This window comes from Sceloporus occidentalis, unplaced genomic scaffold (assembly GCF_023333645.1).
Source record: "Sceloporus occidentalis isolate IW3139 unplaced genomic scaffold, rSceOcc1.0.p SCAF_10, whole genome shotgun sequence".
In the NCBI taxonomy this organism is placed as follows: domain Eukaryota; kingdom Metazoa; phylum Chordata; class Lepidosauria; order Squamata; family Phrynosomatidae; genus Sceloporus; species Sceloporus occidentalis.
This window is the reverse complement of record NW_028316990.1, coordinates 6,328,314-6,350,736: the sequence shown is the minus strand read 5'-3', so window position 1 is coordinate 6,350,736 and position 22,423 is coordinate 6,328,314. Positions and strand designations below refer to the sequence as shown.

The following is a 22,423-nucleotide window of genomic DNA, read 5'->3' as shown; positions in this document are numbered from 1 at the left end:
CACTTCCTTCAACACTGCATTATGGTTTATCAAATAGAATCTGTTTCTTTTCTTACTCTGGGGAAAGAGGCATGTCTCTAAAAACAAAAATCAGTTCCTGCTCCATGTGGCCCAGCCATGACCCAAATTACAAGAAAGTTTCAAGTTTAACTGCTATAGTTCAGCAGCTGTGGTTCTGTGCATTTTTGTTTGGAATTTATTTTCTACGCCACATATTTTATTTTGTTGAATTCTATATAAAGTGCCCAGAGCATAAGCCTGAAGGGTGGTTCAATTTTGTTAAAAAATAAGTGTTTGTCTATGTATAAATTGATCAAGTCACAGTTGGAAGCCCAACATAGCTCTGCTTGAGTGTGGCCCAAGAAATTGCAACTTGGGGACAGAAGATTCCTAGATCTCTTAAATAAAACACAACTACAGTCTGTATGCGGTCATTAGCACCAGCTAAAGCAGACACACTGAATCAATGGGAGTTCACATCAGTGCTGACTCACCAAGTTTCCACCAATTCAACAAGTTAGTTGTAGTTAATAATTCGATTTCCGGCTTGTTTTCATTTATATTAACATGGACTCAGCCTGTGTTATCCCTTATCAGAAATTCCAAAATCCAAAACTACTTTAAATAAAGTTGAACCACTCTTCAGGCTTAAGCTACAACACAAGTAGCACAGAGCACATCTGTACTGTATTTGCATGGCTGGAGACATGAGGATCTGTGAAATGGTAGGAATCCACGTCTCCCATCATTTCACATATTCTGTTTGTCTCTATCTTCCTTGTGTCCCATTATGTATAAGCAGATATTCCAAAATCCCATAAAATCCAAAACACAAAACAAGCATGACAGATAAGGGATCCTCTGTAGTTATAACCACTCAAGCACTGCTTAAAAATACAACTTAAGAGTTTTACTAAGAATAGTGGAACAGTTCAACAGCTTGCTTTTACAGCAGACAGTTCTAACAATTCACATTCTAATAATGGGTCAAACTCATCAGTTGTTTATTTTAAGCCCTATAGTGTAGTGGTCTGAGCATCGGACTATGACTCTCGAGACCTGGGTTTGAACCCACCATTCAGCCATGGAAACCCACTGGGTGACCTTAGGCAAGCCACATTCTCTCTGCAAAGCCAAATCCCCTCTGCATACATCTTTCCAAGAAAATCCTACTAGTTACCGTAAGGAAGGCAAACAACAATATTAACCTGGCTTTCCAATTCTACTGAACTAGTTAAGGAGGTAAGATAGGAAACGGAAATAAAAACTAAGAAAAATGCATGTCTGTCCATTTCCCTCCCACTTAAATATCCCCACTTCACGTTCTACTAAATATAATTAAAATGTAGTATACCTTATGTGACCACCAAATATATCTGTAATTGGAGTCTGGACAAAATCCGCCTGCCGAGTAACAGAGGACTTGTTGCGTGGTCCCACTTGCTCCCATTCATCCTCACTGCCTTCACCTTGCTTCTCCTGTTCCTCCTCTTCATTTAAAGGCTGAGTCTCTGGGCCATTGGAAACTGCAAGTTCTTAGAAGAGGAAAGCATACATTTGTTCACACTTGCACATGGTCTCTATAAGATATTGGGGATGGGTTGTTTTTGTGTTGACAGCAATCTAAATGGTCAGGAAGCATTTCCTGAAAAAAGGAAGCACTGAAAAAAGGAAGCCTATCATTAAAGTCAGCTGTCAATATTTCTACCTAGCTCTCAGGCCACTATTCTTTCCTACCTTAATGCTAAAATATACACTTAACAACAGCCATAGTACTTAAACATTGCTTGCCACTAGTCATAGTTTGTTCCTCAACTCAGACATGGAAACTATGTTTTATCTTAACCAAGTAGTGGAGCTAAGGAACACTAATGAAAACCATTTGCAAGTTTTGCAAAAGCAAACAAATAAACAAAAAAGGGTGAAGAAGGGGGAGCTTGTCTTAATTAAAATTTGTAGTACAAACAGTGCTTAAATACAGTTAATGCAAACCACAATTTGCAAACCTATGCCGAACTATTATTTTACAAGATGGCTCAAAGCCAAATTATTAACCTTCATTTGTTCACTGAGACATAATAAACCATAATGATTGGAAAGAACAAACCATGCTTAAGTATCCTGCCTATTCAGGGTCTATACTTAAATAGATTTAAGCTCTTTAATTTGTTTTTTAAGAACTTACTTTCACCGTGTGGAGACAGCAATTTCTTTAGGATCAGCATTTCCTCATGTAGGCCATTTAGAATAAATCCCAAATATTCTTCAGCATCTTCTTGTCTCCCCTGAATAAATAGCAAGCTGTTATTATTCATGATCTGAAGAGTGATTCAAAGGCACACAGCACAACAAAGTTCAATTAAGTTTACAATTCAGCTTTGTATTCTTTTTTAATAACCTCTGTGAGACCTTAGTACAAGATCACTCCTATGGGAGCATCCTGTTGAACATGTGAAATTAAGCTAGAAAGAGGACAGGCACCTAGCCCCTTCCCCTTCATCCTGCAAAGCTCCTGCACACACAAGCTCCACTTCTGACCTGTGTATGTTCAGCGTACTGGTTAGCAGTGCAATTCTGTACAGTTTAGTTAACCTTTAAAATCTTCCCTAAAACTACAGCCCTAGAAAGATAGGGCTCTCTGCCAAGGAGAAGCCTGAAAACACATGCAGTTGAACATCCTCAGAATCTCCCTTTGGAGCTTCACATTAAACAAATTAGGTCTTAAATTTTCTCTTGCAAGGATAGGAATGAAGGGTGAAGGGCTAATGAGTACAGTTTACCCGCTCATCCCCCCAAGTATGCCTATTTTGAATGTCTGCAGAGGGTTCTTGTACAGGGCTGCTTCCATCCTATACCAAGGAACAAGTGTCTTAATACAGCTGTACCTCACCTTTTCGGAAAGACTTGACTTGATAACTGTCAACAATCTATAAATATACGTAGGTTCAAATGCAGCTCCTGGCCTGATGTCTCTTGCAATTTTATCACCTAAAGCTGCAAGAAAAATAAACAAAAAGTTGGACCAAAGGAATTAGTTTAAGCAAAATCAATTTTTAAAACTTTTGAAGCTTCCTTTCTGAGTTAATGACTAGAAAAATGTAGTGTTCGTATTCCGAGTAGCCATTGTTTTATTTCCTTTACCAAACCTAAAAAGCGGGAATAGAGGTGTGAAGGTCAAGGAGGGGGACAGAATTTTCCCAATTTTTTTAAGTTTAAAAGAAATATATTGCTTTCATTTTGTTCATAATTTGTTTTTTGTTGTTGTTTTTTTTTTGGGGGGGGGGGCTTTTAAAAAGCTGTTATAACAAGATGTTCATGCTACCGGGTATTTACTCCCAGCAAATGATTTCTAAGCATAGTGAGGATGCCATCTTGGAATGGAATTTTCTAATGCTACAGAATACAGAACACATTCAGGAATGCAGTGTGGGAATTCTGCCAAGGACAGCAATTTCTACAATGAGGTCTTTTACACAATAGATATCTGACTCCTCTCATCTGTCACCAGATTCCTCCATTTTCTGCAGCGGAAACTGGTCAGTATTTGAAATAGTCAGACCCAATCACAAATTAAACTGCTATGTGAAACAGTAGAGAAGTGTGTTCAATCTGGGCAAACCTTCAGCTTTTGAGACATTCACAGAAATGACAATAGTGAAGTATTAAAAGCAGAAGAAACTGCTGCTGATGATAGGTCAGCAATTGAGATCAATCTTAGTTTATTATGAAACTGAGGGCCTGTACAGACAGACCAAAATAAAGCTGCTTTAGGTCACTTTGGAGGTATGCTGTTTAAATGATGCATGCGTCCTAAGAGGCTAGAAGCCGTGCCAAAGCTGTGCTCCAGTCCTTAGGATTGGAGCGTGGCTTTTGCATGGCTTTTGGCCTCTTAGGACGCATGCATCATTTAAACAGCATACCTTCAAAGTGACCTGAAGTAGCTTTATTTTGGCCTGTCTGTATGGGTCCTAAGTTAATACTCAATGAACCTTGGATACTCCTTTGTTTAGCTTTGGACACTCCTTTGTTTAAAAAGGGCTGAAAGTATTTTGTCTGATGGATACTATAGAAGAAATTAAATTTAGAATGCAAATAGATAATCCGTGAACAGAGCATGAGTGATTACCCTACCATATGAAGACACATGAAATCAACAAAATACAACAGAATAAACATTTACGTCTCTCTGTGCCTCCAAAATTGACAGAGACGACTGGTGAAGGAGCTGGGCCTCTTCCTGCTCTTAAAAAAATAGGATGCAGGTAAACTTACAAACTGTTAAACTTATAAGAGTTTATAAGTGTAACAGGGAGGAGTGCCCCAGGAGATGCTGAGTGGCTTTTAAAGAGAAATAGAAAAGCTCTTTGTATTTTATGTTTCTTGATGTGAGCCCATTTGTACTGCAGGAGCACTAGAACCTGGGCTGCATCATACAAAGGCTACATTGAGCTCCTCCACACAACCCATATGTGATCAGACAGTTAACAGCTAGTATTTTCTACCCACCTTGTTTTGCCTTAGGAGGGACTGGCATGTTTGTAAACTCATTCATTAGGCGGACACTAAAGCAGAACAAAAAGAAACTGGTGTCAGCTAAAGGGACAGCAAATATTAACAGGTAAAGCTTTCCAGCCAAAATAAACAGAACAAAACAAAACAAAACGTACTTGATGAGGAACATGCTGAAACTGACAAGCTTCAAGTAAGACAAGCTGCATCCAGTGAGTATTCTTCAGTAGTATATTTCAAGACCAAAACTGCTAATTTATTGCTCCTTATTTAAGGGAATTTTCACTTAAGGGAGACAATATACACCTGTTTTACTAATCATCTTTTTCAGGGAATGGAACCTTAGATATGTTTTCTTCCCTTGGCCAAAACTGGAAGACAGTAATTTCTTAACTTCCAAAATTGCTCCAGGTAAGGTACATGAAATGACCTGGGCACAATTCTTAAAGGACAAGGAAAGGTGGCAGAAGTCAAATTCTTACAGGCAATGTTCTGTACACAAATGCACAGAGCTCATAACAAACAATGGGATGAAGTGCTCCTTTCTCATCCTCTCCAGGTTTGTATTAAAACAAAGTTTCCCGTTACTTTCAAATTGTGAAATTTTGGCTTAATGTCAAGTCAACAGAGTAAGACAACAGGCCAGGATCTAATTTTAGTTATTAACAAAGATTAGTAGTGAGAAAGATAACCAAATCCTAGCCATTCAAGTAAGAAGCTACAGCTTTCTTACAACTGTGGGGGGAAATAATGTGTTTCACCTTTGTATTAATGTAAGTATATTCTCAAATTACTGGAGGAGTAAGAGTAATACAGATGGGAGTTGGAACTGTTTCAGTGGCAAATGAAGACATAACAAGATGGCAGTTAGAGGTTAACTTAGCTCCATGCCACGTCCTAGACACTGTTCTGTAACAGAACAACTACTGGATTCAACACAAATAAAGCCAGGTGATGTCTATAAAAGGTAAATTTCAAATTCATATTCATGGATTCTGCATCCAAGGATTCAACCACGCACAGCTTGAAATATATATCCAAAAAGCAAACCTTGATTTTCCCACTTTCTATAAGGGACATTATTTTACTACGTCATTGTTCATAATTGGCACTTGAGCATCCATGGATTTTGTTATCCACAGGGGACTCCTGGAACCAAACACCAGTGGATACCAAGGGCCTACTGTGTAACTTGAATGTTTTATTAATTTTCAAAAAGCGGGAGACCACCAAAAGGCATACTGATGTAAAACCCCATTTCAGTCATCATGACTGTCTTGCAAGTTACTTACAAGCTGTCTATCATTGGTGTTGATGTACATGGCCGCTGTGATTTCGAATACATTGGAATGGACTTCATGAGGTGAAACATTGGAGGGCAAGCCACCAAAGCTTGCAGTGTCTACAGAACTGCATTAAGGAGTCAGTTAATAAAGATAGCCAGAAGGAGTTCTCTCACATTCTCTCATGCACCCACCCATCAATCTTGGGCAAAATAAACTTACAACTCACTATGGTACAAGGAAGCAATTTAACAGTCTTAATAATATCCAGTGGCTCTTTGTACCTTTTCCCATTCACAGGATGAAATTGAGTTTTTAAATTTAACAGAACAAGAGTCAGCTATATGTATTGATGACATCTGATAACAAGAACCACAATAAAAATGGAAAGCATTTCACCAAAGTAAGGATACAGCGTTGATATAACACCAGTTTCCTTTATTGATCAGCCCTCGTGGTTGCAAGGATACTGGTTTATGTATTAGTTTTACATTTTCCAGTAATTCTGTTGAATGAAGAACACATTCAAACATATCAACAAAAGCCAATCTGTTTTTAACTGAACACAGACCTTGACTATTACACAAAACAGAGGAAGGAAAACCAGAATTTGAGCATCCCCTTGTGGCCAAATAAAGAAGTTTAGACGCACAAATTGCTTGCAGCAAGGTCCTCATTATGCTTTATCACAACTTACCATTACTCATTTTTAGATGGATTTAGAGGTGAGGTAAACTTCACTGTACAGCTTTACCTGGAAGTACTCCCGGGTATCTCAAGTTGTCTATTTGTTATTTATACTATTTGTACAATTGTTTTTTTTTTAATGATACCACCTACCCAGTTGAGCTCTGTGGCTCAGTATGTGTATACTTGGAAGTATTTTTCTCCTGGAGAGAAGAACTAGGTAGCAGCTTTCTTTCCATTCTAACCACACACATGTTCAGCAACATACCGGAACACCTGCTTTGCTTTTACAAGGGCTGAGTGTGTTGTAAAGGAATGACACCAGAGTGTAAAATGCAGTAGACGGCTGAATTACTCTAAGCCAATATTCAAGTCTGTTCTGAAATGTCTGACCTCACCTGTATTAGGAAATAAGCAGGACTAGGCTTACTCAGCAGCATGAAGCTCCACACGCTAGATCCTGATTGACATCCAAGCAACTCTGTTTTATATAATCAACATTACCAAGAGCTGTCATAGAATATTCTGTCACATTCTTAAAAGTTATTGTAGGGAAGTATTTTTTCTTCCTTTGTAGATATAGTCACTTTTGATTGAACTGCATGAGGATAGCCTAACAACTGTTCTGCTCTGAAAATGCTACACACGGGGGGACATTTATGCACAGGCCTTCCACAGTCCTCCTGTTTTCAGATTACTGGAATAGTATAATGCGGCTATGACTGCCACCATTTGATGAAAATACAGTGAAAGTTCATATAAATGATCTTGTGAACTTATAGAATACAGACTGAGTATCCCTTATCTAAAATTCTTGGGACAAGCATTTCGGATTTTGGAACATTTGCATACATGAAATGAGGTGTCTTGGAGATGGGACTCCAGTCTAAACATGAAATTCATTTTTTTCGTATACACTTTATACACACAGCTTGAAGGTAACGTTATACAATATATTTTAATAATTTTGTGCATGAAACAAAGTTTGTGTACATTAAACAGAAAGGAAAGGTAGCTACTCTCTCAACCTCCCATGAGTGTGTTCTGGATTTTCAGATAAGGGATATTCAACCTGTTTCTTACAAACACATATGGAGTACAGGTATACCTCAGCTAACAAGCAGATGTGTACCTGAGCATTACTTCTTTAGCAGAAATTTTGATGCCAGAGGCAGAAATAACATAGAAAGGACAGAGGTAGACTCCTACACCACAAAACAGAAGAGCAGTATATTTCAGCAATCTGTTAATTCAACATGCCCAAGTGAAATGAAATGACTATGTATTTGCTTACTAAGGGATTCTGAGGACTGCTGCTGTTTACTTTGCCTGTCATAGGCAGACACATACAGCTATAGCAAGATCACCTATAGTAGAAACCTATTCTTTCCCAGCCCTAACTTTATTGCAGTAATGTAGACTTGATACTGTAATAACAAGTAGTTGTTTCACACACACAGTATGTGTTTCTCCAGCCTTTGTTGGCCATCCTTCCACATGCTGATGCTACTAAAAAGATTCCTGCTAGGCAGAAGATTAGGAAAAGAAGGTCTGGGCAGACATAAAAAGATGTTTCTTTATCAAAGGTTTTGATAACCGAGGTATGCCTGTCTATCATTAGAAGCACATCATTCTTATATGTAATTTACTCTTTCAAACCTTCTACCGAATTGTAGATAAAAAGATTACTAAACTTAGACTTCAGAATCAAATGTGACCAAGTATGACTGTTTTAGGGAACTAGACATTAATGCTAGAAAGGAAAAAGCATCTCCTATTTAGTAATAAAGGAATACAGCAGGAACACCACTATAAAGAAATAAGAAGAAAGTATAAAGGAATTACATGGCACAGAAAAAGACAAGTTTTGGAATTCATTTTTGACAAGTAATTCTAGAATCCAAGAATACCCACAGCCTGAAATTTCCTGAATCGTAAGGAAAACTGTTCTAGCCAGAAGAGTTAATTTCACACATCAGACAGAAGAATAAATAACTTTCAGTATCATTCTCTGTCCCGTTTTCATGACACAGGAAACTTCTCTGTTATACAGAACACCTCATTAGACACAATGAGCAAAATGCCAAGCTAAACATGTCTACTTTGTCACGGTGACTGACTGTAAAGCAATATTTGGCAGGCTGGCTTGGGTGCTGGCTTACAGCCCCAGGTTCATTTAAGTGAATGCTACCTAGTTAATTTTACCCACTCACTTAATGGGAAATACAAAGGAGGAAGGAGCAAACTGGGTGCATAAATGCTAATTCATAATAAACTGGGGAGGGGGGAAGATAGGCAGCCTGGTTTGCATTTATGTGTAAATGAAGCCAGTGTTTGACTTCTGGCTTACTGAGCAATAAAATGTTTTCCTTTCGTGATTAGACAGATGGTAAAGAAAGTAGACAGCTCTATTCAATGTTTCCCCCAATAGCACTCAGCTCTCCCAATGGAGAGGATAAATCTCCCTCACTCTCAGTTGTAGGTTGAAAGTAAAGACCCTCTGACACAGCAAACTTTCAGTGCTGAGTTGGCAAGGCTTATGAAATGGAGGCTGACCTACCACAACACCAGGAGTAAGAGGCTGGCTATAGAAGAAAGAACTAAATTCTTCCAGCCTAGACAAACTCCGCCTTTCACTAATGCAATGGTACTCAAAGCTTGTTACCCTTGGGATCCCCTTTTGCATCTACGTCGCACTCCCCCCTCCACTCAGAGTAGCAGATGAATAAAAATATTTTATTTAGTGTGTGTATTTTGATTCGCACAATCATCTATATTCATGTTTTAACACTTTATAAGGAAATAACATTGTTCAAATTAGAACAGTTTTGATTAAGTAAATTCAGTATTTGCTTAATGTGCAAATTTTACACATAAAAAAGTTTGGGAATAGGAGGAGGAATCAGGGTCTTCAAGTCTCGCCATCCCTCCTTGAGCACTCTCATGTCCCCCAGGGGTCCCAGGCCACGGTTTGAGTACCACTGCACTAATGTATGTGTATGGAAGAGCCAAGCATCCTTCACCACAAACATGCTGAAAGAGATATATGCATCCATCTGTACAAGATGCTTACAAGATGCTAATTATTCCGCTAATGGGGAACATGTATCCTTCCAGATGTTGTGGAACTGCATCTCTCATCCCTCAGCACTGACTATGCTGGCAAGAGTACACAAGGAGTACAGTTCAATAACATCTAGATGTCTACACATTTCCAAACTGTGCTCTAAGCAAAGTCAAGAGATGTTGCTGTAACACCCAGTTAATCATTTTCTGATTGCTACGCTACTGAAGTCAGCAATAGTGCCATGTGAAAGTGTTACGACATTTTGAGCCAGGCATTCCAAGCTTTCTAGGATAGCCCTGCTTATCCTTCCAGCTTAAACCTGCAGTGTGTTAATGATACCTGCAATCTTTATGGCTACAGGATCCTCAGAAACTGGAACAGGCCCCTCTTTCACTTCAACCTGTTTCTCCGGGACCACAGGAGATGTGGCAGGAGGGGTATACTTAGTCTCCACATAAGCCATAGGTGTGGAAACAGAGGGCTTGGAATTGTGAAAGAGACTTGCCCACGATTTCGCAGGCTGATTAACCACAGCAGATCCTGAAACAGGGGTGGCTGCCTCAGTAGTAGATGAAGCATCCTCAGGCTTCACTTGGTCTGAGTCAGTGCTCTCCACAGTATGCAAGTCTACCCCATTGGCAGCTGTGCCCTCATTAGAGGATTCAAGTGTTTGACCATTGGTAACGCCAATGGTTTCAGTAGTATCAGTACCAGCGTAAGGCTGTACAGCTGTCCTTAAGGGGCTATCCCTCCCAGTCTCGGAAGGGACGCATGACTGTTCTAAATTAGCAATGCTGCACACTTCAGGCTGCCCTGCAGTCCTTGTAGCATCTACAGCATTAGAAACCAAATCTTCAGAAGCGGCTTCACTAGCAAAATCCACAGAATTTTCAGGGCTATCACAAGTCCTTGGAGTGACCGACGGGGCATCACCTGAAAGTTCTACATCGTCTGTGCTTAAGCTATTAAGTCCTGTTGAATTTGCATGTCCGTTCACCAAAGCCTCAGCAGGAACAATGCCATCACTGGCATCTTCCAGGTAACTGTAATATCCAGGAGGTCTTTTTTTCTTCTTTTTTCGTTCCCGTTGCCCAAGGCTCCCAGGTAAACTATCATTCTCAGCATTAGAACCACTATCCAAAGCGAGAGTAGGGTCAGTGAACTGGCAGTCAATGGAGTTGTAGTTGGTTTCGTTGAGTACATCACTTGACGTTTTCTGGGTAGGTGTGCAACCAAGAATGAATTCTGGTGCCTGTGGATTCAGAGTACTTGAAATACTGTAATCACTGTTATTCAGCACAGAGGAATCTGTCTCAATAACTTCATCAACACCAAATTCAATTCTCTGATATTCTTCCCCTGGAAAAGGGGAAAAAATATTAGTATATTTGAGGGGTGAGCAATGAAAGAGAAAAGAATACCAGGAAAAATTCCCACTACTGTTTGTATACATAGAAGAAAAGCTTGCAAACATCTCAGATCCCTTTCAAAGATTATGGCTTCTGATTAAGAAATGTCTAGCATGGAAAACTGAAAATAGATGGATTATTACAGTGATGGTGAACCTTTTAGAGGCCGAGTGCCCAAACTGCAACCCAAAACCCACTTATTTATTGCAAGGTGCTGTGTCCCTCTGGCTTTCTAGTAACAAACTCTGGCAAACTCTGTGCTGGGGCAATGGCACATGTGCCCACAGAGAAGGCTCTGAGTGCCCCCTCTGGCACGCGTGCCATTGGTTTGCCATCACTGGATTATTATCTGTAACCCTTATAGTGTTACAATGTCAACAATGTTTGTGATGTAAAAGGAATTGGAACAGGTCATCTAACATTTTATTTCATATGTCTGATACTATGCAAGAATTAAGTGACTGCTGCTAACAGACATCTCCTGTAAAACAAATAAAAATACCAGTGTCATTCTTCAGAGGCTGGGGAATTTGAAAGCACTGGGCCACCTAGAGATCCCACTATCTGATGGAGACATTCAAAAATGGCTACTTCAATTAAAGCCAGGAGCACTTTAAATAAGTATCCTGAAAGCAGCCAGCTTTAAAAAAATATCTAGTCATTAAAAGGTATTCACTGTGCTACATTTAAGCATTAAACTGATCCAAATCTCCAAAGCTGAACTCAAATAAACTTGTAATATATATTGAATTTCAAAAAGGTTGGAGAAACAGTTGTGAAGGAATGGCTTCTTACCATCACGGAGGTCTCCTGTGGACTTAAGGCCACATGAAATTGTTTCATTGTAGGGAGGCAGCTGTACAGAAAATAAATTAAATGGGAGTTGAAAAATTATTTAAACACAAGTAACGTATTGGACTCCAGACTCTTATTGGAGAAGACTGATAAAGGAAATCACAGATCTGATTTATCGAGAAGAAAAATTATATTGTTAGCTACAGGATGACTATAACAACACACAACGTAAGTTAAGAAAAATTGTGTGGCAACGCTATAGGGGCAATTTTAGAAGAGATGGCTGTGCTATTATATTTCATTATAAAAAAAGTTATGGCACCTTTCAGTTGCTTATACTTATTTTTATTTATTGTACTTATACAATATAGAAAAGGGAGACTAGCTGGTTCATTTCAGTACAAACTTTCAGATGCATCTGAAGAAGCAGATGGGAATCAATGAAGGCTATGCTGAAATAAATTAGTCTTAAAAGTGCCCCAGGATGCCCTTCCAACATTATGAAATACTTGCTACTCTGAGCAATAGTGAAAACGTTCTTCACAATGAGAAATTTAAAGTAGTTCATACCTCAACGGAGCAACGGGGCGTCACAAAGAAGTCATTAAATTCAGCAGGGCTGAATTCTCCAAAAATGTACTGAAAAGCAAAACACATTGCAAATAGTTAGATTAACTGTAGTAGTTAATGCGGTCAACTTTCTGGGAATTCTCATATTATTTGTTTAAAATTACGTTTATTTGACAAGTCCCTTCACTTACAATCAGAAGAATAAAATTAACTAATAGCCATATAGATAACCTCTGCTTTCTAAAGTTGCAGATAATTCGAAGTTCTTAAACAATCAGCTCTTGAAGAACAGTTTTGTCTTCAATGCAACAACTACTTCCTCAGTTTCATTACTATCTTGTCTCTTGTCTGTCTCTCCATTAACTATCTGCTGTTGCTAACATTATTCTATCAAATGACACAAGAAAATTCATAAGGCAGGGCAGGTTTTCTAAAGAAATTTCTGAATACGTAATTAAGCAGGAAGCCTTTTGCAAATCTCCTTCTCATTGCTTGTTCTAAGCAAACTCACGTACATTCATCATCTCCCCATTCACAATTTCTCATTCTTTGCTGCTGTCTAATCCTAAATGCTCTTCTTTCTTCGTTCAAGTTGCCCTTCTTCCCTCTTTACATTTGTTCCAATGCCCATTTCTTCTGCCAAATCTTTTCCTGGCTCAAATTTTCTGTGCACTCTGGGAAAAGTTAATGGTCAGTCAGCACAATATCAGCAGCCTTTCAGCACAGCTTCCCTTTTGTTTTGTCCACTTTAAGCTTTATTCGCAATGATCATACTAAATGGACAATTAGCACCAAGAGTTGTAGTCAAGCCTGGATACCTCAAAGAATCAAAGCTAGGAAACTGTTTTAGAGCTGTAGCACCAGAGCAAACCCTAATGCAAGGACTACACAAAACCCAGATTATAGAAATATTCTGAGCCTGTGGTCTGTGGTAGAATTCAAAGATATAGCCATGTTGGTCTGTAGAATCAGTATGTAGAGAGATCTGGTAGCACCTTTGAGACTAAATGAAGAAATAAGTTGGCAGCATGAGCTTTTGTAGATTTAAATCTACTTCCTCAGATGCATCCAAATGAGCAACAAGATCTCTCTACACTAGGCCTGTGGTAAACAGTGTTCCTTACAGAGTAGAATCTGGAGATTAAAAGGCTACAAAGGTTTAGATATGGTTATATCCCTCCCCCAAAAGCTCTTACTTCAACTAAGATTGTTCCCCAATTGTGTAAAGCTGACTTTCAATTGTGGGCATCGCATCTTTTCCCCCACCAGTGAAGCAAAATTGCATCCTAATTTTTAACAAGGGAATGGGGATTCCAGTAACCACAGGATCGTTGGATTAATTTCCCATACCAGAAAAAGTGATGCTCAAAATTCTGCAATGAGGACTTTTACCATATATGAAGTGAATACTGTCCTAGCTAGGGTTCAGGAAAGGAAAAAGACAGATAATGGAGCACACTGAATAATTTCAGAAATCACACTGTGTCTTATGGATTATAGCAAAGCCTTTGTTTGTATAGACCATGAAAAACTATAGATCACTTTTAAAGAAAAGAAGTGCAATGGTTTCCAACACCTGGCAAAGGTAAAGGTGCATTTTATCACTCCATCCGTTTAACTTGTAGAATGAATGTATCATATGTAGAGATTGATTAGACTGCTAAAAACTGGAAGAAGGAACATCATCAATTTAAGATACACAGATGACACCATACTACTAGCAGAAAATAGCAAAGATGTGGAACGATTAGTGAAGAAAGTCAAGGAAGAAAGTACAAAGGGAGGTTTATAGTGAAACATTAAGAAAACCTTGGCTTAGTCATTATTCAAAGTGGAAGCTGCGGTCAAGAAATCCGAAGACTAGGTCTTGAAAGGGCACCTAGGAAGCAACTCGACAAGATCCTGAACACTGAATACAAAAGTTAGGATTGTCAATGCCATTGTATTTCCCATTTCTTTGTATCGCTGTGAAAGCTAGACAGTGAAAAAAGCAGACAGGAAGACAATAAACTCATTTGAAATGTGCTGGAAGAGAAGTCTACAAATACTGTGTAATGACAAAAAGACAAACAAATGGGTCCTAAAGGAAATCAATCTAGAGCTCTCTCTAGAAACCAATAAATGTATATATACAGATGCCAAAATACTTTCTAACCACCCTTCACTTAGTACATAAATCTTCATATGTGGTCCTGTCCTGGAAATAAATTTAAATTTACAGCGCTTTATAAATAAAGGTTAATAATAATAATAATAAATACCAATGGTTTCCAGAAGTTAAGCTTTTTAAAGCTTGAAACTTAAAACACAACTATTTTTTAAGAAGCTCTATCCTCTAATGCCTACACTACTTTACAGATGTAGAGCCATTATCAAACAGATTGGAAATGACAAAATGAACACATTCAAGTACTTTTTTTCTGAAGTCAAATATAGGCCAATGAAGGAAAATTGCTTCTGAAACTTTTAAAAAGTATTGTTAATCTGTTAAGGACCATCTAAGCAGCTGGCAGATGTCAGCTATGCAACACCTCAGAGTAAGCAGGCAACTGAAGCATGTGGAAACCATTCTCATATTTCAATAGCCTTCTCAGCAACTCTAATCGAGAAGGAAAGCTTGCACAGCACACACAAATACATTCAAAAAGCAGTTTATACTAACAAAATATCTGTTTGCACAAAAAACGTAATGAATCATAATTTATTTTGGATGAAGGCATGCAAAGCACGAAACGCAATCATGCAGTTTCAAATTCTGTTATACAAATAAAACCCATTCCCACACACATTACTCTGAGTCTTAAATCAATACGTTGAGCGCTTAATATACCACCCAACCAAATCTTGGCTGATTTTTTTTTAGGATGCAAACCGCAGCCAATGGCACATCAGTGCTGGCTATTTTTTGCTACCAACGCACAGTGACCGTGGTACAAATTAAAACCCAGCAATGAATGTTTTTCTGCAGTTGTATTTTTCACCTAAGGTTTGAAATTGTTGAACTAATTGGTCATTTCTATACAGGTGTGCTTTAGTTAATGGAGTAGATGTGTTCCTGGCGTTTATTTTTGGTACCAGAGATAGAAAACACACAGAAGGAGCCGGGACAGCTTCCTACTCCACAAGAAAGATGAATACACTCATCCCTCCATATTTGAGGCTTTGACTATTCATGGATTTGATTAATATGTTCTCTCTAGGAATATCTAGGTCCTCCAGTGCAACTCGATGGTCAACTTTAAAAAAAGGTTGCACTGAAAGACCTAGAGATTCCTAGACAGATTACTCTACTAGCCCTTTGTAGCTCCTCCGGTGCAGTTCTATGGTCAGTGTCTGTTGGACGTTGATCACAGAGTTGCCCTGAAGGACCTAGAGATTCCTAGAGAGGATACTCCACTAGACCTTTGTAGCTCCTATATTGGAGTTCTATGGTCAGTGTCTGTCGGACGTTGACCACAGAGTTCCACTGGAGGACCTAGAGGTTCCTAGAGAGGTGTCCACTCAGGTAAAAACATGGTGTTTTTGTTATTTGCGTTTTTTCCATATTCACAGGGGTCTTGTGCCCCTAACCCTAGCAAATATGGAGGGACAAGTGTAGTTCCAAGATGTTTCAACAAACAATTTATTCAAAACTAACATCAGGTGCATGTGAAATGAAGCAACCAAGCCAGATAAGCCTTGCATAAGCAAACACATTCTGAATCTTGTAGAGGTCACCTGAAAACGTCTTCCAAAATGCATCCAGGGATGATTTCTTTTTCTTTCACCAGTCTCCACTTGGTGACAAAATTTATAAATGACGCTTTTTCAAGAGTAGCTGGTGAGGCAGGCTATTCTGCTTTCCCCTTTTCTTTCTTTTGCTCAGCCCACACACTCTCAAAGTGATTTTGGAAGCTGCTGTTTAACTTGCCTGTTGTATGTAAGCAAAGCAGCAACAGTACAATCACCTGGAGCAGAAGAGCACTCTTTCCCAGGTCGAGCTTTACAGTATTGACTGTAGGCATGTTGTTGCAACCTGACATTGGATGTCAATCTTTCTCCAGACCTCATTCTCCATTTTACTAATGCCAATGCTGCAATAAAAAAAACCTTTCAGCTAGACAGGAGAAAACTGGAGAGTTGTGCTGGAATTGCGCTCCCTAAACAGACTTTGTAAAAAAGGAGCTTCGTTGTTAAAGGCTTTAACTGAGGACATAGGCATCATTCAAACCAATTTATTACGCGCATCAGCCTAACTCTCTTGCTCTTTACACCACCTAGAACGCTTAGTTCCATTTTGGATACTCTCCAGCTTCCAGACTAGTCCCTTCTACTCATGAATATATGAATTTGTACTAAATTATATTCTAGTTTGGAAGATCCTAAAATGGTATCCATACCTACAAGCGTTTTATAGCTATCTGCATTAAAGCCTCCATTATTATGAAAAGGTCTGTCTTGACATGATGTATACCTAAGTACATTATAAGGGCAGGGAGACACACAAACTATCATCTAACTGAATTTACCTGGAATGTGTTCCCATCACAAACCAAACATATCTGTAATGTGACAATTTCAAAACTCATACGTATTATCTAAGGGGGACATAACAGGATAATCGGAGGGCGACGGGACAAAATAAGGCAATGGGATGAGTCTGTTTGTCCCATGAAGCTTCACTCCAGGCAGATAGCATCTACAATATTGCATTCCAAAACCTGCAAATCCTGCAAGGCAAGTAGTCAGGATAATGGAGACGGTTTGGGGCAGCTGCTGCAAGAACAAGTTAAAATGCCTTTTACCTATTTGGTTTGACAGCTACCTGGGGAAAGGGTCAAAGCGTTGGTGGTTTCTGGAGGGTAATAAGGGCTTTCCATGAAGTAATTACCAGCTGAAATAAGCTCGCAGCAATATTAGCTCATTTATAACTGCAGTATGATGCAAGAAAATGCTAAAGGATATAAATTAGTCCCAGTGGGTTGTATCTATGACACTCCTCAAACCTTCATTTGGAAATGTGGACCTCGTAGAACAGCGCATTGACAATTTGGTTTAGCTTGGAATGTAAAAAGCCCTCCCTGGGCATGCAACCCTTCCAGCCCATCTTTTGATTCTTGTTCTATCTAGATCAAACATAGGCCACCTTCAACTTAATCAGCTACTAAATGACCTAATAATCCTCTTATCTCACAAAAGAAGTAGCAGTTTCTAATGTGCAGGGCCTTTCTAACTTCAGAGAAACAATATGCAAGCTTTTATTTATAGCCTGGGTCCCATCCCATTCCAAAAAGGAAAAAGCAAGATTATTGCAACAGGTAAACATGTCCTGGATGTTTCCACAGCTGGAACAAAAACCGAATATTAAGGATTAGCTGCTGGCATTTTACGCTGCTGAAACTGAAGAACTGTTGTGTTGTATATGATTTTTTTTTGGGGGGGGGGGGAAATGGAAGAATTAATATTCTAGTTCTCTCTGGATTTCCTTCTTCAGCCTGCACTTCTGCCACCCAGTCTATACCTTTTAAAAACGCTGCTTCATTTGAAGAACATGTACAGGAAAAGCAGGAATTTCTGGCCCCAATTATAAGCACAGTTTAGAACTGCAAGAGGCTCTCCTGCCATCATGACACACTATTGTTCCATACAAAGTTCCTTAATCCTTAGTGGTATGTCAAATGGTCATATATAAAGCATTTCAACTGAACAGGGGAAAAAAAAGAAATGCAGCTCTAGCAATGTGGTTCTTTCAGACTCAATATCTACTTTGCTGAAACAGCATTAAAGTGACAAATGACCATAATCCCGTGGATCAAAGCCAGCAAGTTCTACTACAAACAGACCTGTGCAACACTGACAACAGCGCACAGAATGTATACAGGAGTAAACTGAAACAGAACCATAAAGATTTACCTGCTAAAGACACAATCTTTGCTTTTAACTTGTACTAAGGTTCATTCGAATCATTCTGTCCAACTGATTTGCACAGAACAGAACACAGATATTGCTCCTCCTGCCTTCAGTCTTTTCCTTACAGATCTCACAACTGCATTCTAGTCTATCATTGTTTGCTGAGCAATACTGCTTCCCCATTTAAATACATATTTTGAATACAATGCATTATACAGATGAAGTATTACATTGGTGGATGCTTGTAATGAGAATGTAAAGCTTTAATAAAAAAACTGCATTAAATTAAAAAAGAAATCTCACTTGAAGCATGACATACTTCTGCACTTTCTAACATTTCTTTGGTGCAAAAATGGAGACAATTAAATTGCTAACTGACAGATCTATCATAATCTGCAAGGCTGTGTCACTAAAACTGCAGCAACGTTTAGAATCGAAACAAGGGCCTAACTGTTAAAAGTAAAGCCACAGACACTTTAACTCCTGTGTTGCAGTCAATGAAACAAAACCCAAGACTTGCCTATACACGCAGCAGAACGCAGAGGCAGAATTAACTGTGCCACAGTCGAATGCAGGTAAGAAACCATGTTGCTGAAAGCTCCCTTGGCATCAAGAGTTCCTAGAAAATAAAAAGCTAATACAGCAAGCAGTGGGTTGGGTTAGGATTGGTTTCTATGAAGTGCTGAACCCAACTGCAACTACTGAGGCTATAGCCCCAGTTATAATGCAGTGTACTTGGAGAGCAAGGCTGGTGTAGAGGTTTGAATGTTGGACTATGACTGTTGATCAGGGTTCGAATCTCCACTTGGTCATGGAAAAACACTGACTTTAGGCAAGTGACACTGTCTCAGCCTCAGAGGGAGACCAAGACAAATCCCACTCTGAACAAATTTTGGGAAGAAAATCCCATGACAGCTTTGCCTTAGGGTCACTTATAAGTCTGAAATGGCTTGAAGGTACACAACAACATGGAGACCACTAAGCCATGCAATGAAAGAAGTCATTGCCATGAGCAATGGAGGTCAAAACACTGCTCCCTCCTCATAGTTGAAGCCATTTTAATTTAAACAAGGCTTGATGTGTTCCTTCTCAGAGTGGTATGAGAAGCTGCATCCAAGACTTTAATTTGTCCACAACAGGTAAGCGACAAGGGATTTGTGGCCTTTTCAACTCCGGCTGCAATCTTAACACACCTCTTTGAGAGTTAAGCTCCAGTGAAACCAAAGGGTCTTATTTCCAAGTCTTAAAAATAGACACTCACCTGCAAAGAGTAACAGCACATAACTGGAAGAATGTAATCTGCAGGCTGCTGACTTGCAAAAATGTTTTGAATAGGTAGGATAGGAAATTGTGGACAAGTCCCCTTTGCTAACATATTTGAAGATGGTAACAGCCTGACTCCAAATGATAACAATTTGACTGCTTTGCAGATCAAAGCACAATGCAAAATTCTGCGTCGATTTCAGACTGCAACTATTATTCTCTAATCATTTTGTATGTTTGAACTGCTGCAAAAGCATGAACCGGACAGTCTTTCTCAATCTGTCACCAGGTTTTCTGTACCTGTCAAGGAATGAGACAACAGATTTTCAAGGGCACTGACCTAAATTCAATTTGTGACTTTGTGCTTTAACATCTCCATCTCGACTTCACTTTAAAATGCCAAAAATTATTACTTCTTTTGCACATAAAAGCGTCTTGCAGTTAATTCTAACAATGCTGCTATTAATATTTTGCTTCATTTAATTGTGCTGTAAGAACGTTACAAACAGACCTTCCTATGTTGGTCATTGATGGAATGAGAACTTCTGCACATGTGACAATTTCCAGAGGTCTCAAGTCCAGCCTTATTTGAATACTGAGAATGCATATTATTATTATTATTATTATTATTATTAATTTAATGAAAAATTCTGACTGTTTGCAAGGAATAGAATAAGAGTGACTTCTGATACACATTACTCAATATAGTTTTCCTTTTTAAAACAACCTATTGCATTAATACTATTTGGACAGAAAAGCTAAGTTCGATAAATATCTATGCTGATGTTTCAACACTGGCCGCATCTGCAATGCAGAAATAATGCAGTTTGACACCACTTTAACTGCCATGGCTCAGTGCTATGGAATTCTGGGAACTGTAGTTTTGTGATACATGTAGCCTTCTCAGCCAGAGAGCTCTGGAGCCAAAACAAACTATAGTTCCCAGAATTCCATGGCACTGAGCCACGGCAGTTAAAGTGGTGTCAAAATGGATCACTTCTGAAATGTGGATGGAGCCACTGAAGGGTTTGTAGAGAAAACTGTAAAATTGGAGGGAAGACAAATTAAAAACAAAACATTGCACTGAAATAAAGAACTGTTAAGCAAAACATCCAGCTTTGCCAAATCTGAAAATTAGTTTATTAAAAGGGACATCTGTCACTTACTTTTTCAAAAAGGCAATCTTACTCACTGCATATAGTTAGTAGGAAAAGCATGCTGATGTTTCTAGCAATATGATCTGAAGAAATATGCAAGGTAACAGATGAAACTCTACAGAACAGCAACCACCATTTTGTAATGTCATTTATTGTTTACTGGTATTAAGCTATTTACACTTGAAGATTTCAAAGCAATATACGACAACAAAACAAACACATAAAATCAGCTGATAGAATCCAGATGGCTCACAAGAGATAAACACATAGTAAGCTCAACTCTACCTGAAACCTTTTTTGAAAAATAGGTATATCTTCAACATAGCCTAAAAACAAGAATTGTCAGAACAGATCTAATACCAGGGGAAAGACTATTCAATATAATTAGTACCAATATGTTAGTTTGGTACAGGAACCACATATTCAATACGCAAGGACTAATGTGCAGCAGCCCTCTAGATGTGCTGAACTACAACTCACATCATCCCCATATAATTTGGCTGAGGCTCATGTAAGGCACACCGTTAGCCGACAGATTGAGTTGCATGTAAGCTGGCCCTCTGTTCGTTCAAATATCACTTGCTAGATAGCCATGCACTTTCAACTGCATATTGAAAGAGTAGCAATTGACTTCACAAGGTTGTTGTTTGGAATAAGGTAATGTATGTGGCAAACTTTGGACAAGTACTGTATTATCTGCACCACAGAGAGAAGTTGCACCCTCCAGCTATACATAAAAGAAGCACAGACATTTCTGGAACTAAGGCTACAAATACTAAATAACACACACAGGAGGCCTATCTCCTTCACATTGGAAACTCCCCTTCCTTCTTTTACTATTTGACTCTTAACAAGGTACACCCAATAATGACATCTCCAAACACCAGTTACTCATGCAAGCTAAAAACAACTTGTCCATAGCACTGACATAACTAAGAAGTTTTAAAAAGCAACTGATTTTAAATTATAATTATTCCTTGGAGCGGCAGAGATCTGCAAATTCGTCAGTCAGTTTTGCTACCATCAGGCCCACATGCGGCATCTCTCCCTGAACATTTCTTTACCTGTATTACAAAATCCAAACCACAAAGCTGCATATTTACCCAAACCAAAAAACCCCAAATACCTAACAACCATACGAAAGAGATCAGGGTGAGAGAATGAATCTTATCTAAAGCAGTCAGGGAAGCCTAATAGCTGGGCAAGGAGGCGAGCTTTAGCTATGGCTATCAAAAGCCATCATTCAGGCCACTACATTATTTAGGTGATGTACAGAAAACCACCACAGGGTTTGTCTGGAGTAATAATAATGAACACACTGTCACTCTCCATCCTTGGTGGCCTATCTGTAAAAGGGGACCCTCTTATATACTTCACAAACCACTGAAGAGGGCAAAACCTAAGGCTGAAAACATATTTTTAGAAGCTGAAATAGAGAAATTACGCAGCAGCAACAACAGTAAAACACTGAGTAACCTAATCATGAACCGGATTCAGTTTTTAAAACCATTTTACTATACTGTTCAAGGCTAATATACTCCACGGTTTTATTGAAGACGCGAACAAAAGAACCAATTTTACCAAAATGGCAAGCGTAAAAATACAATCCGGATTTCCAGACCAAATAAACAAGCCAAGATTACACAGGATTCCAGTTTTGGCATAGGTTCTCAGCATGCACATCCATGTGCGTATCCAAAATGCTCTCTGTGTGCCATTTCCCTCCTATTCCACCTCAAGGATCCTACCTCCTTTCCTTGAAAATACTAATTTCCTAGGAAAGTTTCACTCAGG

General features: G+C 38.9%; 1 protein-coding gene across 2 annotated transcripts in view; it reads right to left on the bottom strand.

Moving 5' to 3' along the window:
- The window catches only part of USP10 (ubiquitin specific peptidase 10), a 34,921-nt gene that overhangs the window by 7,205 nt on the left and 5,293 nt on the right, over positions 1 to 22,423 (bottom strand). Inside the window, exons 1-10 of one of the 2 annotated variants that reach the window (XM_089539482.1) lie at positions 19,471 to 19,506; positions 12,321 to 12,389; positions 11,751 to 11,811; positions 9,886 to 10,905; positions 6,206 to 6,297; positions 5,802 to 5,911; positions 4,507 to 4,562; positions 2,891 to 2,994; positions 2,186 to 2,285; positions 1,355 to 1,535 (exon numbers count right to left, since the gene is read on the bottom strand). In XM_089539482.1, the coding sequence (XP_089395608.1) occupies positions 1,355 to 1,535; positions 2,186 to 2,285; positions 2,891 to 2,994; positions 4,507 to 4,562; positions 5,802 to 5,911; positions 6,206 to 6,297; positions 9,886 to 10,905; positions 11,751 to 11,811; positions 12,321 to 12,389; positions 19,471 to 19,491 (1,814 nt within the window). In that variant the 5' untranslated portion in view covers positions 19,492 to 19,506. Of the gene's footprint in view, positions 1 to 1,354; positions 1,536 to 2,185; positions 2,286 to 2,890; positions 2,995 to 4,506; positions 4,563 to 5,801; positions 5,912 to 6,205; positions 6,298 to 9,885; positions 10,906 to 11,750; positions 11,812 to 12,320; positions 12,390 to 19,470; positions 19,507 to 22,423 lie in introns of those variants that run through there. The other variant, XM_089539483.1, reaches the window with a different exon arrangement.